We start from the raw sequence: 15558 nt of genomic DNA on the forward strand, positions 1-15558 counted from the left end.
TATTTACTCGGGAGATGTTTTCCGGAACCTGCTATGCGTGGGATCATACCTTATCCCACTTCTAAAAATAACGCGCCTCTTCTAGCCGTCTTTCTTATCTCCTTCCTGACTGTTGCAGGCAGAGAGGACGCAATTACATTCTAATAACATGTACGGCCACATGTTATCCTTGCATAGTATTCTCTTAAGCGCCTAAAGCAGGTCATTGGCATTTTGCGTTCTCCGCGTCCGCGCTGAGGAGCCGCCACCGTCGTAACGATGCTAGCGCACCGGTGGCAGTGGTAACACGCCGCTAGAGCTGGGTCTAATACAAATATAGCAGCTTTTTTCCCAAAAGCTCCAACCATGTACTTCGTGAAAATGAATTGTATTTAATTGAACTGCACAATTTCCTAAACTACAGAAGCATGAGTCACAGTACATTTATGTTCGCAGGTTAGGTTTGAAATGAACCATACGCAGTTAAAAGCAATTTGTTTCAAAAAACTTACATGCACATAAGACATACACCTCCTCCCATCCATTTGATTCGGCGACGGAGAGAGCAGCGGCAAGCGCGCGAGGCAACCGCAAGCTACCGCGGGCCGGTGGCATCTTAAGGCGAAAGCCTTTAAGGCTCATACTCCCGGCGTCCGGTCACACTATACCTGTCAATCAAATAACGTCATGATGACGTAATCAGAGACATAAAAATTACAACGGTTCAACTCTGCTGAACCAATAATTGAGCAAAAGCATTAGCTGCGGGTGACCGAGCTTTCCTCTTCTTCTCTTTTTCTTCTTCGTCAGCCCGCATATAAAGCCCCGCTTTAACCAACCCATATGGACGTGCCTAGATGGCCTATAGGGGTAACGTGAATGTCAGGGTCCTAGCAGGCTGATTCTGACGTAACCGTCCCATATGAAACTAGAGACCCAAATTGCCAGCTGCTGCCAGCCCGTGTGTCACGTGGGGCGCGACGTCACAGCGTCACGTGAGCAAGACGTAACTGCGGCCGCGTAACGCGAAGGCATGAAAGTGCGAGTAGCATTGTTTTCGCAATAAAAATATTTCCTCTCCCGGTAATCGAACTTCCAACCCTCGGATCACCCGCCGAGAGTTTCAACCAACTACGCCACGCCCGTGGTCGTGAAACGCATATCATACTTCTGCTTGTCTACCGTGAGGATGACAGTAGCGATGAAATTGAGGCTGCAATTAATGATAATAAAAATGATGACAGTCGATATAATGCCGGTGCATTTAGTTGGTAATGATAATTAGAGTAAACGTGATGCACCCTGTGCAGCAGCAGTGCTCAGGCTTTCGCATTTCTGTGGTGTAGATTCCACAGTGCTCTAGGAACTTTTTTTTGATAATGAGAAGCGAAAATAAGCAACTTGATGCACTATTATTCTGTTACAAATTTGTGCGACAGCACCCGCTACAAAGTATTTTACGAGTTCAACAGTTCCTGTTACAAGAGGTAAATTTTTCACTTTATCCTAAAAATGCCGAAACGGTTACAATCGATAACGAAACCGTTTACCTTAAGCCAGTGACAGTTGCCACGTGAAGGCGCTACGGTGGAACATTCAGAAATGTTATTCAACTTTCGTTAGATGCCGATTCTTCGCGTGCTTCTTTTAATGAATTTGTTACCACAATTACAGTAAAAGGACGGTTGTGTGGCAGTTTCGTCCATTCAGGTATCTTTGTTGTGAATGCACCTACGTGCAGCCAGTGTCGTCATGATACTCATGCGCAAACTCGTCGTTTTTCAAGTGTATTGTCGTGACTGACGTTTGTTTGAATAAAGCGTGTAATTCATGCCGAATGTTTTGCATTCCTACCTGCTCACGCGCGCGACAAGTTTCGCGGGAGCGCTGCGCGCCAAGGCGCATACTGCTACATTTTAACTAACGCACTTAATTGCGCCAAGATAAGAACCGATACGCACGAAAACTGGGTGGTAAACTAAATAGGCGGAAACGCTGGATGAGAACCTAACACAGCAGGCAGCAGCGCCGGTACAATTAGGGTAAGCGCTCCCGATGAGCGCGCTACCATAATGGAATGAACTGGGTTGTTTCGGCAAAAGCGAGTTGCGCAATTTTGAAGCGAGATCAATGCATTTCAATTACAAGTAAAGCCTAAGATTTTTGATGGTCTTTGAAATTACTTATAAATTTTTCTATGCTGATAATCGCAAACTATAGCAGTTTAATGCTTTATATATCTTTTTCTACTCTCGAATGGAGTCAAGTTTACAGGCCGCGTTGGGTTGGGTGGGCCATGCACACCTGCACACACGGAAGTGTTTGGGTCGGCGTCTTTAGATCTTGCATTTATTTTTTAACGGCTCTTCAAGTCGCCCCCACCTCAATTGTTCAGCCGTCGCAAAACTTTGGGACAGATGCTGCTTGCAGACGGCCGCTGGCTACGGAAGTAAAACCAAGCCGACAAAAAAGGCCTTGGTAGGAGGTGCACGCTCGGCGACGTTGTCTGCGTGTCGCGCTCCTCGTGCATTATCCGCACGCTGCGCTTTTGGTCCTTCTGGAGAAGCCGCCTGCGACGGTCGGAGAGTGTAGCATGGGGAAGGCTACGGGCCTAAAGGCGTAGGAGTTGGCGCACCTAAAGGGGACGCTTAATTGCTCCTTACTTTTATTTTTTTGGTCGCCTTCCGCCGATGGCTCTTACAGCTTTTAGTGAGCACCGCTCGGGGCCGCTGCGTTTGAGTGTGTTTGTATTTTTTTTTTTTTTTTTGCTGTTGGGAGAGTGAATGCAGGCTGTGCTCGTGAGTGGAATGGCAGCGTGTCATTGGTCCTTTCGAACTCATTGATTGGCCCCTGTCAAACGCGCTCCTCTTTGGACACAGAAATGCTGTGCGAGTTGATCTAAGGATGTGTTTTTGGCGCGAAAGGGCAATGGAGACTTAGAACTCAAACTTAGAGCAGAGACTTTGATCTCGGGCTCTCGGTGTAGAGCAGAAAAGAGAGGTGTGGACTCGGTTATGCCATGCGCTGACCGTGCTCCGAGGAACCGCTACTTGTAGCGCGACGCAAGTTAAGTCGTCGGTCAGGCAGGACAGGGTGTTGTTGCGGGCGCACCATGGCCTGGCGTTCTAGTTTTCCTCTGATGGTAGCGGCCACACCGGTCGTAGTGTAAATAATGAAAATAGTGTAAATAAAGTCATCAGTTCTTCCTTCGTACCAAGAAGCCTGCCCATCTGTCTCATTTGCTCTGCAACTTGTCGCACGCCAAACGAACCGCTCCTCCACCCCGAAGACCTGACGTTGCAAAACGGGAGCAACAACAAAGAGGAGGACAAACGAAGGTTAACTGATGGGTATGAGTGCATTTTAGTAATCCCATTGTTTGCTGCCAAAAAACAACACAGGATCCGCTAGTGTCACTGGTGATTTTTCCACTCCATTGCTTCTACGGAAGTGTCACCCACTGCCTAAAGCGTGCCTAACATGTACAGAGTACAAGAACACAAACATACCGGTGGGTATCTCATGACGCTTCTGGCAGCCAAATATGACAGCGCCATTACCCAAATCGACGGCGTGCGTCAAAAACAATTTTTTTTCTGCTGAAAATGGAAGCCTAACAAATATTGTAAATACTGACGCTAGAATTACGGAAAAATATTTTCAAAATTTTTATAAAATGTTCAATATAATGTCACTCCAGTTCATGGAGCGCACACTGCCTTTGCTGTGCGTGGTCAGCTATAGTTAACAGCCTAAAAAAAATCAAAAATCACAGCGGGCAGCTGTGGTTCCGTCATCGGTGAGGATGATGGAAAGCTTTTAGTTTTAGTAGCAGGTGGCAACCCTGCACTAATTTCGCTTGCGCCCTTTGCGGCCAGTTGGAGCTGGGACCTGTTGGCCGAGTGCCCGCTTCTTTGGCCAAGCCCAGGAGGATCTTTGTCGTTCCAATCGCTTCTTCTAGCCCCCAGTGCCCACATAATCAGGGCTTCTTTACTTCTACTTCACAGTTGGAAAGTGTATATTAACGTGTCTATCAATTTGGTCACAGAAGTTATTTGTGTTCGCAATATCTGCCTAATGTAACAATCTATCATATGCGCAAAAAATATTTCTTATCCCTGATCTTTACCAATATTCTTCCCAAGTCCTCCATTAGAAATACGAGTTAGTTGGATATAATTTTTACATAAGTGACGTATGGGGGACCGACCATTAATAAGGTCAAAGCAAAGGAAAATTATTTTTTTGTACGTTTCTAGCACTTGCAATCCTCTAAGACGAGAGCGCCGGCGATATTATCTGTCGCACAGTATTGTCGATGTCATGTCGGCTTAGTTAGCTGGTGAGATTTTCTTTTGCGAATAATTAGAAAGGTGTTCCTGCTTCATAAAACCTTTTTTTCAATACCCTCCAGCGAATTTGTGCTCCACACTTGTGTGTATTCACAGTGAATTCGTCACATTTATATTCTTGTCGAGCATGCCGCGACTAACTTATAACTTAATATTTACTAATCGAACGCCAACTACACGTTAGAGTGATACTTTTACTACGTGTACAGATTTAAAACTGAAATCTTGGAAGAAGGTTTCCTGTTGCCTCTGGTTTGAATTAAAACACAGCCTACTCTCGGCTGTAATACTTATCTGCAGCTTTTTAAAAGAATTAATATTTTCCGGCCTTACGTAATCTACAAGTCAGCAATGGCTGAAAGGACAGATATAGCTATGACAGGTGCTCGCAAAAACACCAGGATGCTAGGTAACCATGCCGGGCTATAATAATACTGATGATGGTGTTCATTGTCAGCCTTCACTACTGTCTTCAGCAGCGTTAGCAGTGTCGTGCATACAGCCTTAAGTATTTAATCCTGAATACTGATTCAAGGTCCTGAATTCAAGGTCACAGGCCAGATAACTGAACCACGAAATCAATGGGCGCTGCTATCATAGATTAGGCTATATGTTGAAAGACAGCAAGAATAACCTAACCCCGATGCAAGAAAAGCACACATTGCTCCCTGGTTGTTTTGAGCAGTGCAGTGAATATTGACATAATATATATACACGTGTACAAATTACGATGTTTGGTTATTAATATAAACAGCGCGAACACGAAAACAAGGGACAAGAAACAAGAAAGCCACAGTACATGCGCTGACTCACAACTAAGCCTAAGCCGTTTACTCCAAGGCCCAGAAAAACAAACATGAAGAAAACGAAACAGTCACGTGAAAAAACCCCTGGGTTCACCTGCTGCATAAAAATTACTTTAAAAAATCACTTAGAAAAGACACCTCTTTGCTTGAAAGAGCCAGAGACGTCTTGCTGACACACTTATTGTCCGTTGAAATAAAATACGCTTCCACTATCTCTCTCGTTATCTTCTCTTTGTGGCGATATAAAATCTTAACACTGTCAAACTTAGGAGTGCACTTCTTCTTCTCCTTCTTCATTATTTCACATGACTGGCAATGGGATACCAGAAACGTTTTGTCCTTTCCAATTTCCAAGTTGTTACAGTCTTCCTGTAGTCTCTTATTTATACACCGTCCGGTTTGTCCTATATAACTGGCTCCACAAGAGAGTGGAAGCCTATACACAACACCTGTTTTGCATCCAACATAGGGGTTTCTATGTTTCACCCCACATTCTTGCTTCTTCTCTTCTCTTTCCCTTTGAACAGCCGGGCAGATCCTCTTCATCTTGAGCGGGGCGGTCAATGCGACGTCCACATTATACCTCTTGCCTACATTTTTGAGGCCATGCGAAATCCTGTGCACATACGGTACCACGGCAACCTTCCTCTTCCTCTCACCCATGCTGGGCAGGGATTTCAGTCTGTGCGTTCTTTTAAGGTTCTTCAGTATCCGGCAACTGGCCTCAAGAATAACTGACTCCCGATAACCGGCCTTTGCAATTCTCTTCACTTGTCTTTCAAAACTCTTGCCCGTGCCGTGGTAACAAGGTTTCGTCAACGCATTTATTAAGCAAGTGTTTATCATCCCATTCTTTACTAATTTGGAATGTCCTGAATTGGAGCCTAGCAACGGCTTCATCGATCTCGGGTTGTATTCCCAACAAACATGATCATCACCAAATTGAATCAAAATATCTAAATACTGTAACTGTCTGTATAAATAAGAGACGACAGGAACACTGTAACAACTTGGAAATTGGAAAGGACAAAACGTTTCTGGTATCCCATTGCCAGTCATGTAAAATAATGAAGAAGGAGAAGAAGAAGTGCAATCCTAAGTTTGACAGTGTTAAGATTTTATATCGCCACAAAGAGAAGATAACGAAAGAGATAGTGGAAGCGTATTTTATTTCAACGGACAATAAGTGTGTCAGCAAGACGTCTCTGGCTCTTTCAAGCAAAGAGGTGTCTTTTCTAAGTGATTTTTTAAAGTAATTTTTATGCAGCAGGTGAACCCAGGGGTTTTTTCACGTGACTGTTTCGTTTTCTTCATGTTTGTTTTTCTGGACCTTGGAGTAATCGGCTTAGGCTTAGTTGTGAGTCAGCGCATGTACTGTGGCTTTCTTGTTTCTTGTCCCTTGTTTTCGTGTTCGCGCTGTTTATATTAATAATGAATAAGCACCAACTCGCCCAACAAAGTATCTTGGTACGATGTTTGGATCTCCACCATGCTGGTGAACAACTTCATAATAATTTCGAATGTAATCGCCCCGCCACTGTGGTGCAGTGGTGTGGTGGCGCTCGACTACTGAGCCAAAGGACGCGGGATCGAATCCCAGCAATAGCGGCGGCTTTTCGCTGGAGGCGAAAAGCAAGGCGCCCGTCTGCTGTGCGAAGTCAGTGCCTGTGAAAGACCGCCAGGTGCTCTAAATTTTCTGCATCCTCCATTACGCCGTCTCTGATAGTCTGAGTCTCTTTGGGACTTTAGGCTCCAAAAACAAAACTGCACCAATCGAAGACGACACCAGATCTAGGGATCAATATTCCATAAAACGGAAGGCAGATTGATCTCGCTCAAATCAGGAGAAAATCCCTTGGGATTCCGGTTTAAATGGCGCAGATTGGAAGCTCTGACTTAGCATATTGAATAGTGACAATCCAGCTCACCTGTCCGAAGGAAGGTAGGAATCTGTCCATGGTGCGGGAGGAGATGATGACGCAGTCCGGCTGTTGCTGCTGCTGCTGCTGTCGCTCGTAGGGTGGGGGCGCCCTGGGCAGCGGCGGAGGCAGCGGCGGCGAGGACGGCTCGTCGGCCGTGCCGAACTCGTCTTCGTCGGGATCGCTTAGGAGGGAGCGCTGCGAGCCAGGTACCATGGATGAGGAGGAAGGGGCACCGCCGCCACCGCCGGCCGGCGAGCGCCGGTTCGAGCCTTGGCGTCGCGGCGGTTGCTGCCAGTCGCCCAGCATAGTCTCCGTACTCCTGCTGCTGCACCTGCAAATCCCAGTAGCCACAATGAAGCGAACACCGATCTATTTATTGCAACGAAGAACACACTATGTGTGCTAGTTGCCAGACTTTGGAACACATAGAAAAATCACACGGGTTGTTACGGTTGCTGTTTTTGAAATTAATTTGTGCTAATTTTTCAAAAGATGCTTGCTTCATCATCCTTATCATAAACCGCATTATGACCATTGCAGGGCGGAGGCCTCTCCCACATCACTCCAACTAACCCGCTCCTGTTCTAGCTGCATCCACTTCCCCTCTGAGAAGTTGTTAACCTCAACCGCCCACATAACTGCCTCCTCGTGCTACGCTTTCTTGCCTTTGGAATCCAATTTATTACTTTTAGCGACCATCGGTTACCCTCCCTTCGCTCTGCATGCCATGGCAATGCCTGTTTCTCGTTTTGGTTTCCACTAGAATGCCATTAACTAGAGCTATTTCTCTGACCAACTCTGCACGCTTCCAGTCTTTTAACGTTACAACAACCAGTTTACTTCCATAGCTCTCTGCATTGTCTGCAGCTCAAGTAGGACTTTTGCTTTGCCTCCACCTTCCAGCCTCAAAGATAAATACAGGTAAGACGCAGCTCCTATTTGTGTTCTTGGAGCAATTACTGACGCTAAATATTACCTCTCATTAATTTTGGTTTGATTTGGTTTTGGGGGTTTAACGTCAAAAAGCAACTCAGGCTATGAGACATGCCGTAGTAGTAGGCTCCGAAAATTTGAAGCCCTTGGGGTTCTTTAACGTGCAATGACAGCACACGAGCACCTTGCTTTTCGCCTCCATCGAAAACCTGCCACCATGTCCGGGATTCGATCCCCTATCCATGCGCACAGTACTCGAGCGCCCTAACCACTGTACCACCACGGCGGGTCTTGGAAAAATTTTGAACCCCATCTAAACGCAGAAAAACGTCGGTTGGGAACAAACACAAACATCAAATTCATCTGTACTGATGCCCATCCTGTTCTTTTTAGAACATTTATATTTCCTGCCATGTCACAAATCTGCCTTGCTTCGCTCAGATACAATTTACAGCACTTCGGAGAAGCCCATTTGTCACTGTCAGCATCGCAGTAGCAGCACGCAATGCATAATCGCTGTGAATAAGTTTGTTACTTTTAAAAGTGGCTTTCGGAGTTAGCCTCCTATTTATCTCGCCTGAAGGAAATATGTTTGCTATAAAATTCTCTACACTCCACCACACCTCTTGCGCACTGAACTGGCTCCTTTCCACAGTTCTAACACATTTCTCTCGTTCTTGCAAGCAGCGTACCACAACGCTTATTGAAGGAATCCCGCAAAGCAGCATGCGCATTCTTCGCACCGAATATAAATGTCTCAAACTTAATTAAGATCTGAAACGTGGCGCCATCTACTCCATGTGTATGCAGTATGCGTTGCTGAGTCAATAGCAAGCAGCGGAAATAATGTATAGAAAATGTTTTCCGACCATGCCATTAATTACTATCAACGATAAAGGCGAATATCTACAATTATTGTGCCAATATTAAGCAGCGCAAAGGTCTATCTGACAATATTTCTCCTTACGCGCTGAAAACAGCTCTCTCGTTCTCGTTATCGCAAACACTTTGTTCACAATACGTCTGCTATGGCAATATTTTCTTCCTGAATCAATCATTTTTCTCCTCAACCATTAACAATTTAGCTATTCTTATTTTATTTTTTTTCTGCCAAGTACCAAAGTTAGCAGATCAAATTCAGAATAAAAAAGGTAACAAATTATTATAAATCACAAATATATCCACCAATAATACTGTAACTAATAAACTACAACGCCACATTACAGAGGTGAAAGCAAGAGTCGAAACTATAGAAACAGACAAGCCGACTAATTGGCGAAGGAAGCAACTCGAGATAAAAGAGATGCCTTCTTACGCATCTCTAAACAACGCAAAAGGCAACAAAAAAAAAAAATCTGCTTGAAAGTGAGAGACTCAATATCGCAAGACTAAGAAAAAGAAATCCGTGAACACCACTGTACCCGAAAAATATTTTTCAGGTCAGTTCTCTATAAATAACCGTACTTTATGGGCATCCCCCGCTTGAACGAGATATCGATTTTGTCCGTGTAATTATAAAGTCACTAAGACATTCTACGCCCACCTATCCAGTCACCCCACAAACACACACACACGCACACACACACACACAGTCCCCAGCTTCCTCCTGTCTTGCGCGTACGAGGAGGTCTCTCATTTAACCTTTGCTGCTTAAAATGTTTTTGATGGCAGTTTAAAGCACCCAGTGAATGAAACCGTATAACATGCCTCAGTGGACAAAATGTATTACGGTCGCCAAGGGATTCAAAAGTTCTGTTTGATTCACTTCTCACATTGACACATGATATGAGTGCTCCGAAATAGCAGCTTCTGCCAATCCGGCCACATCGCGCGGTCTCATGATGTCAGACATTCCCTCAGCCAATCAGCGCCCGGCTAGGTCACGTGTCGACTCCCACCTTCCGAAAACATGGTCCTGATTTTTTTGCTCCCAATGACAATACGGACGTATTTTTTATGCGGAACGAAATATTTATCGCTGTGGTGTTAACACACTGGGGGTCATTGAATGCTGTCTTGGAAGTGTGACGCGACAATTACGTTAAATGCGAATGACAGCAGCCCGCTTTTCGAGCTTTCTTACGTGCACACTCGCTTTAACACTTGCCTAATGACTTATTCGTTATTTTGTCTTGATGATTGCATATGCATTCATTACTATGGAGACGAACGCTGCCACACTGTGTGAAGAGCCACCTAAAATATTGCGCATAATCCCTCTTCAACATAGCTAAACCATATACCCAGGTGGGTATGGAGAAGCGTGTGAGACGCACAATCTAAGCATCTGGTTGGGCCGATCTTTATCTCAATCTCCTATAGAGAAAGAAAAGCCCGATTTGGCAGCACCTGTCAATAGGCCATGGCACAGTGCCCCGTGATGTTACAGAAACCGGCGAGCAATCAGCGTTTGCCCATACCAGCTGTCAGCTACAATCTGCTATAAGCATGCTTGCGATCAATGCCACCTATTTGCATTATATATGATTGGCAGGGCGTATTCAACGTAGCTTACTTTAAAAAGGACAGTAAATATATGCTTTCATTATAACCACTGGAGGAAGGCCGCTTATTTTAGCCTCTGGAAACAACTCTGAAGGCATTTAGAAGCCTCCTTATGATCCACAGCGTTTCTAAAATTCAACCTTCAATATTATCCTCAATTGAGCACCACAAAATCGAAACTAAATATTAAGTGTTCTCTTCAAGGGATTAACACTGCATTCTTTACAGCCATCGAAGCGAAACAGTTTTACGAATAGCTGCTGTGGCAGAACTACATTTCACTTTTCTTGTCCTTAAACATTAAGGTTAATCATCTTTTGTAGCAAAATAGAGATGCTTGACTAGTTAGCACAGCTTTTTTGGTTTATCTGATTGGTCATGTCTCGCAACTTTCGTTCGGCGATAAGTTTCCCAAATTAGAATAAAAATTTCAGTGCGGCTGTTTATGCTTGTCGCAACACTTGGCGCCAGTATATGTAATCATGTGAATTTGATTTTTCCAAACAGTCACGTTATCGTTGCTGCGCAATATGTTTCAACACCTGTCACCCAGTCGAAAAAAAGTACAGAAAATTTTCTGATGTTACGACACAATTCTGCGCAGTTTTTGGCGGGAAACCTGTTGTGACAACAGAACATTCTATAGTAACATCAGAAATTTCTGTAGTTACAACAGAAAAGTGCTACAGAACTACAGACAACAGAAATATACTACAGAAAAACTACAGAACTACAGAAAAGTACTACAGAACTACAGCAAAATCTGATGGTTACGACAAAACTACAAAATATTTTGTCGTGTTTTTGACACAGTTCTGTAGTTTTTTTCGACTGGGCAATTAATGCGAGGCAACATGAGCACTATTAGTCCAGCCTATTTGGGTACAACATGCTACGCTCACAAAACAGAGAAAATGGCCAAATTTAGATTAAGAAAGCTCTGCTTTAATCACCACATAGAAATCCCGGAACTCTTCAAAATGCCTTGCACAATATTTGCCACGGGGATAAAAAGAAAACAAATAAAAAAACGTGCCATTAAAGTCGTCTGCTCTAATGTGTATGTGGACCGCAAGCACAAGCAGAAGCGGAAAGGCCAAAGCAGCTTCCTAACGAGCTTCGGAAGCTTCACAGCGAGGAGACAGTCGCTGTCTGAGAGTTCACAGAGCGAAGCACAAAGAAGCTTTCACTTCTCGCCTACTGTGATGGGTGAGCCTCCAGCCAAGGTTTGATCGTACCTCTTATATTTCAGTATTTTGTTCCTAACCTACGATGCATTTTCTGGTGTCGAGCTTCCACCATTTGCACATATATTTTCAGTTTTTTTATAAATTCGTAGTCATCATTATCATCATCATTATCAGCCCGACTATGCCCTGCCAAGAAAATTGCCTCTTTCGCATGTCTTCATTTAAGCAGGTTATGTTCCGGCTGCCCGCAAATTTTTTTATCACATCCGTCCACCTCACGTACCTTTGGACCCTGAAACGCAGTAGAGACTGCGCGGATTCAGTACTGTCTCTCATGAAAGAGTTCAACATTAATTTCTCGATTTTCATGTCGGCCTTGTGGTCCCTCATGTGTTGTTTACTTTCATGACCCCCAAACTGTCTTTCAAGTCGCTAGTAAAGGTGCAGCAAACCCGAAACACAATGATCGTTTTTCTAGCTGACTTTTAACTTAAAGTTTACTATTTTCGTTTTGGCCACAGAAAGAGCGCAGCAAATTGCGGCTCACAATATTTGCCTTACAACACGTGTCATCCAACAACTCACTTAACGAAAATCACGTGATCTCTTCGTTTTTAGGGAGCTGAGAGTGCGCATACCTTTGGGGATTTGTTGCAGCGAGTTTAAAGAAGAAACCCAGTTAGGGCGATAAGAACTGTCGTTTCGACTTTCTGCTTGGGATTTTCATATCGTCTAGGGAAACAACGACATGGCATACAATTTTGCAGATGTCATGTCCATACTTTAAGAAACAAGTATTAGCCGACAATACGGATACGTTCTTTCATGCCAAAATTACGCAGGTGGTCTGCATTCCTCGGTAAAAAAATATGGCGGATGTTTAAAGTCCCCCTTTAGGCGTTTAAAACGACTCTGTTAATGGCTTCTGTTCGCCGGCTCCATTTTGAAGATCTCATCTTGCGTACATGAGCTTAGCTGCTTCCGTAATCTTTATTTTTAATTTGTGTCCCTGTAATGTCAGACATACTATTGCGATGAACTAGTAAGACACCAAAGATGTGAAAGATCACAAGGCACAGATATCCATTCACAGTTTAGGCAAGCCATACGTGCCTGCTTAGAATAGGATCACCAGGATCCTCTGAGGCTGGATTCCGATCACACTCGCCCATCTCAAAGTCGAAGCTCGAGTTGAAATTTTCTTTCAGCCCTACTTACGGTATCGTAATGTGGGAGAATCCGGCAACCAGTTAGTTATTTACCTAGTCAGTGCCATTTACCACCATACAAAACTTTTCTCGTGATATTTCGTTCACATTGCCAACCCCGTAATCAATGATGCCGGAATTATTGAACAACGAGCCATTTAACGCAATGCCATCCAAATCTGGACAACGCTTTAGCTCTAAAATTAAGGGCATGCGTGACAGCGTGCTGACCCTCATCTGTTGCTTACCTTGAGGGTCCTCGTTCACGTACATGTTATGTGCTGCACATTTAATCAAAAGTTCCTTTAGTTGTGCGCTCATTTTGTCACAAATACGCATAATCATGCAGTCATAAGCTAGGACGTTATGTAGATGGCTACCCCACACAAACATAGATCTTCGAGGTGTAGGGTTAGCGTGTGAGACGCGGGATCTTAATCACCGGTGCAGACCCTTTGAAATGCTAAAGACATCAATGATGTTATCGACACACATGTTATCGCTGAAGAAACATGCAATTTCAATATTAGTCCTTACATTGAGGTTGGGGTTGATTTGTCTTTTGGTGCAAAAGAAGGCACAAAACAAATTGTCTTAGGGCCCAGGACACGCCATTTACGGTCTATACGTCAACTGCAACTGAATCGTATTCCAGGCGTCCATGGCAAAAGTAACTAAGGTATCATCATCATCATCATCATCATCATCATCATCAGCCTGATTATACCCACTGCAGGGCGAAGGCCTCTCCCATATCTCTCCACTTAACTAAGGTATGGTATTGTATATATGGTTTAACTTCCCAAAGCGTTTCGGACAATGGCGACGCAGTAGTGTAGGGCTCAAGGAAATTTCGACCACGTGGGGTTCTTTAACGTGTCCTGACTTCGCAAGGGACATGGGCACCTTGTTTTTTGCCTCCATCGAAAAGCTGCTGCCGCGGACGGAATTTGATCCCATCTCCTGTGGGTTCAGGGATCCAGCGCCGTAACCGGTGAGCCACCACGGCAGGGCAAATGTTAATATGTTTTTCAATAACCAATAGTTGGTTAACATCCATGCCTTCCAACCTCATTCTTATCTATCTATCTTTGTTTTCAATAAGATTTCATACTCCCTTGAGACCAATTAGGGGGCTACGTTGCCGAGGCTTCAGCATTGTTGCTCTCTCCGAAATAGTTCTTGAAGTCTATTTAGTAATTAGCCAAACTTTCTTATTACACTGAAAAAGAAGTAAATCCTGATGTTCTAGATAGATTACTTTCATTCCTAGAATAGAGAAATGACTCGTTGAAAAAGGAACAGAAATCAAGGTCTGCCCTGAATGCACCGCCAGAAACGTGTCGCCGGACGAGCGGCCAAAGGGGCTCGGCACTCTTCGTATGACAGGCTCCCTCTACGATTCCCATGTTTCATCTTTTTATCAATCTAACTACCTCTTCATATTATTCTAGACAAAATAAAGCACCAACTTGTGGTGTCAATATGAGATTTTCGGACGAGTGCAAAACTCTGTTTATTAATGTGTTTTCCATAGTTTTCTACCTAAATTTACCCCAATGGCGTATGAGGGTTGCGTGTTTATCCGTCCTATCTGCCGACTGTCAACAAATATTGTTATGTACCTTTATGTCTTTTTTTTCCTCAATGTGGAATTGTTAAACCTTTTTAAATAAAGTCACGCACCATCTATGAGTATATAAAGCGCTTTACTGGCTCCAACGAAAGTATAAGTTCTACTACAGCAGAATTTCTGTTCGCGCAGCGGAGGCAGGTCTTCAAAGTTAAATATGAAATGATGCTCATGTCTCTCCTAATATAATCATATTTACACAATTTGATTTGTATTACCGCCTTTTTTACGCAAAGAAAATTATTCCCCCTCTTACTGCCACATTGATCGATTAATATTGCTGCGTAATGTCACAGCTCTGCATCGCACACTTCGGTTAAATATGTTATGCACATGCTGGCTGCTAAGCGGCTGAATTATCGTCGCTACAAATTGAAGTTTATTCCTTCTGCGTTAAGTGAAGGCACAAGTTTGCGGTCACTGCTGACTGAAATTCAGTTACCGCACTGTTTGGTTTCTGTCAAAAATCTGGCTGTCTTTTTCGGTGTATATAAATTACAGTAGTAAGGTTAAAAGTTGGGCGAGTTGAATCTGGTTTATTTTGAAGGTAGCGAGAAAAACGAGGACCATCGGTAGATGGACACAACACGAGCGCTTTTTCACCGCATAAATAGCTAATAGGGTGGCCAGCGAGGCTGGACTGGAGAGTTGGGAGGTAAAACACGTAACAGAGCCCAGTCCAGCCGCGCTGGCCATCCTAATAGCTATTTATGCGGTGAAAAAGCGCTCGTGTTGTGTCCATCTACTCTTGGTGCTCGTGTTTCGCGCTACCTTCAAAATATAAATTACAGTTAAGGGCTTCTTTCAACTGCATCATTTCTCTTGGCGAGGGCTCCCAGCAATTTAATTAGTCAAGGGTCTTGTACAGGTGGCAGGATGTGTACCGGAGAAAAAGTGTACATGGCCATAAAAAAAAACACATCAGTCTATTTGGTCGTGGTTAAAGACATCTAAGTTTAAGCGTATAAGTTGGATAAATATGCTGAAGTAAAACAGGGAACACTGGGCGGAAGTAGTGCTTAGTCCCACC

General features: G+C 43.9%; 1 protein-coding gene across 2 annotated transcripts in view; it reads right to left on the minus strand.

Moving 5' to 3' along the window:
• Positions 1 to 15558, minus strand: part of LOC146174224 (uncharacterized) — a 106484-nt gene that overhangs the window by 66242 nt on the left and 24684 nt on the right. For both annotated transcript variants that reach the window (XM_084584662.1, XM_084584661.1), the window contains exon 4: positions 7066 to 7390. In XM_084584662.1, coding sequence (XP_084440788.1) covers positions 7066 to 7390 — 325 coding nt within the window. The remainder of the gene's footprint in view (positions 1 to 7065; positions 7391 to 15558) is intronic.

This window comes from Amblyomma maculatum, chromosome 11 (genome assembly GCF_055883805.1).
Source record: "Amblyomma maculatum isolate TAMU_Amacu chromosome 11, ASM5588380v1, whole genome shotgun sequence".
NCBI lineage: Eukaryota > Metazoa > Arthropoda > Arachnida > Ixodida > Ixodidae > Amblyomma > Amblyomma maculatum.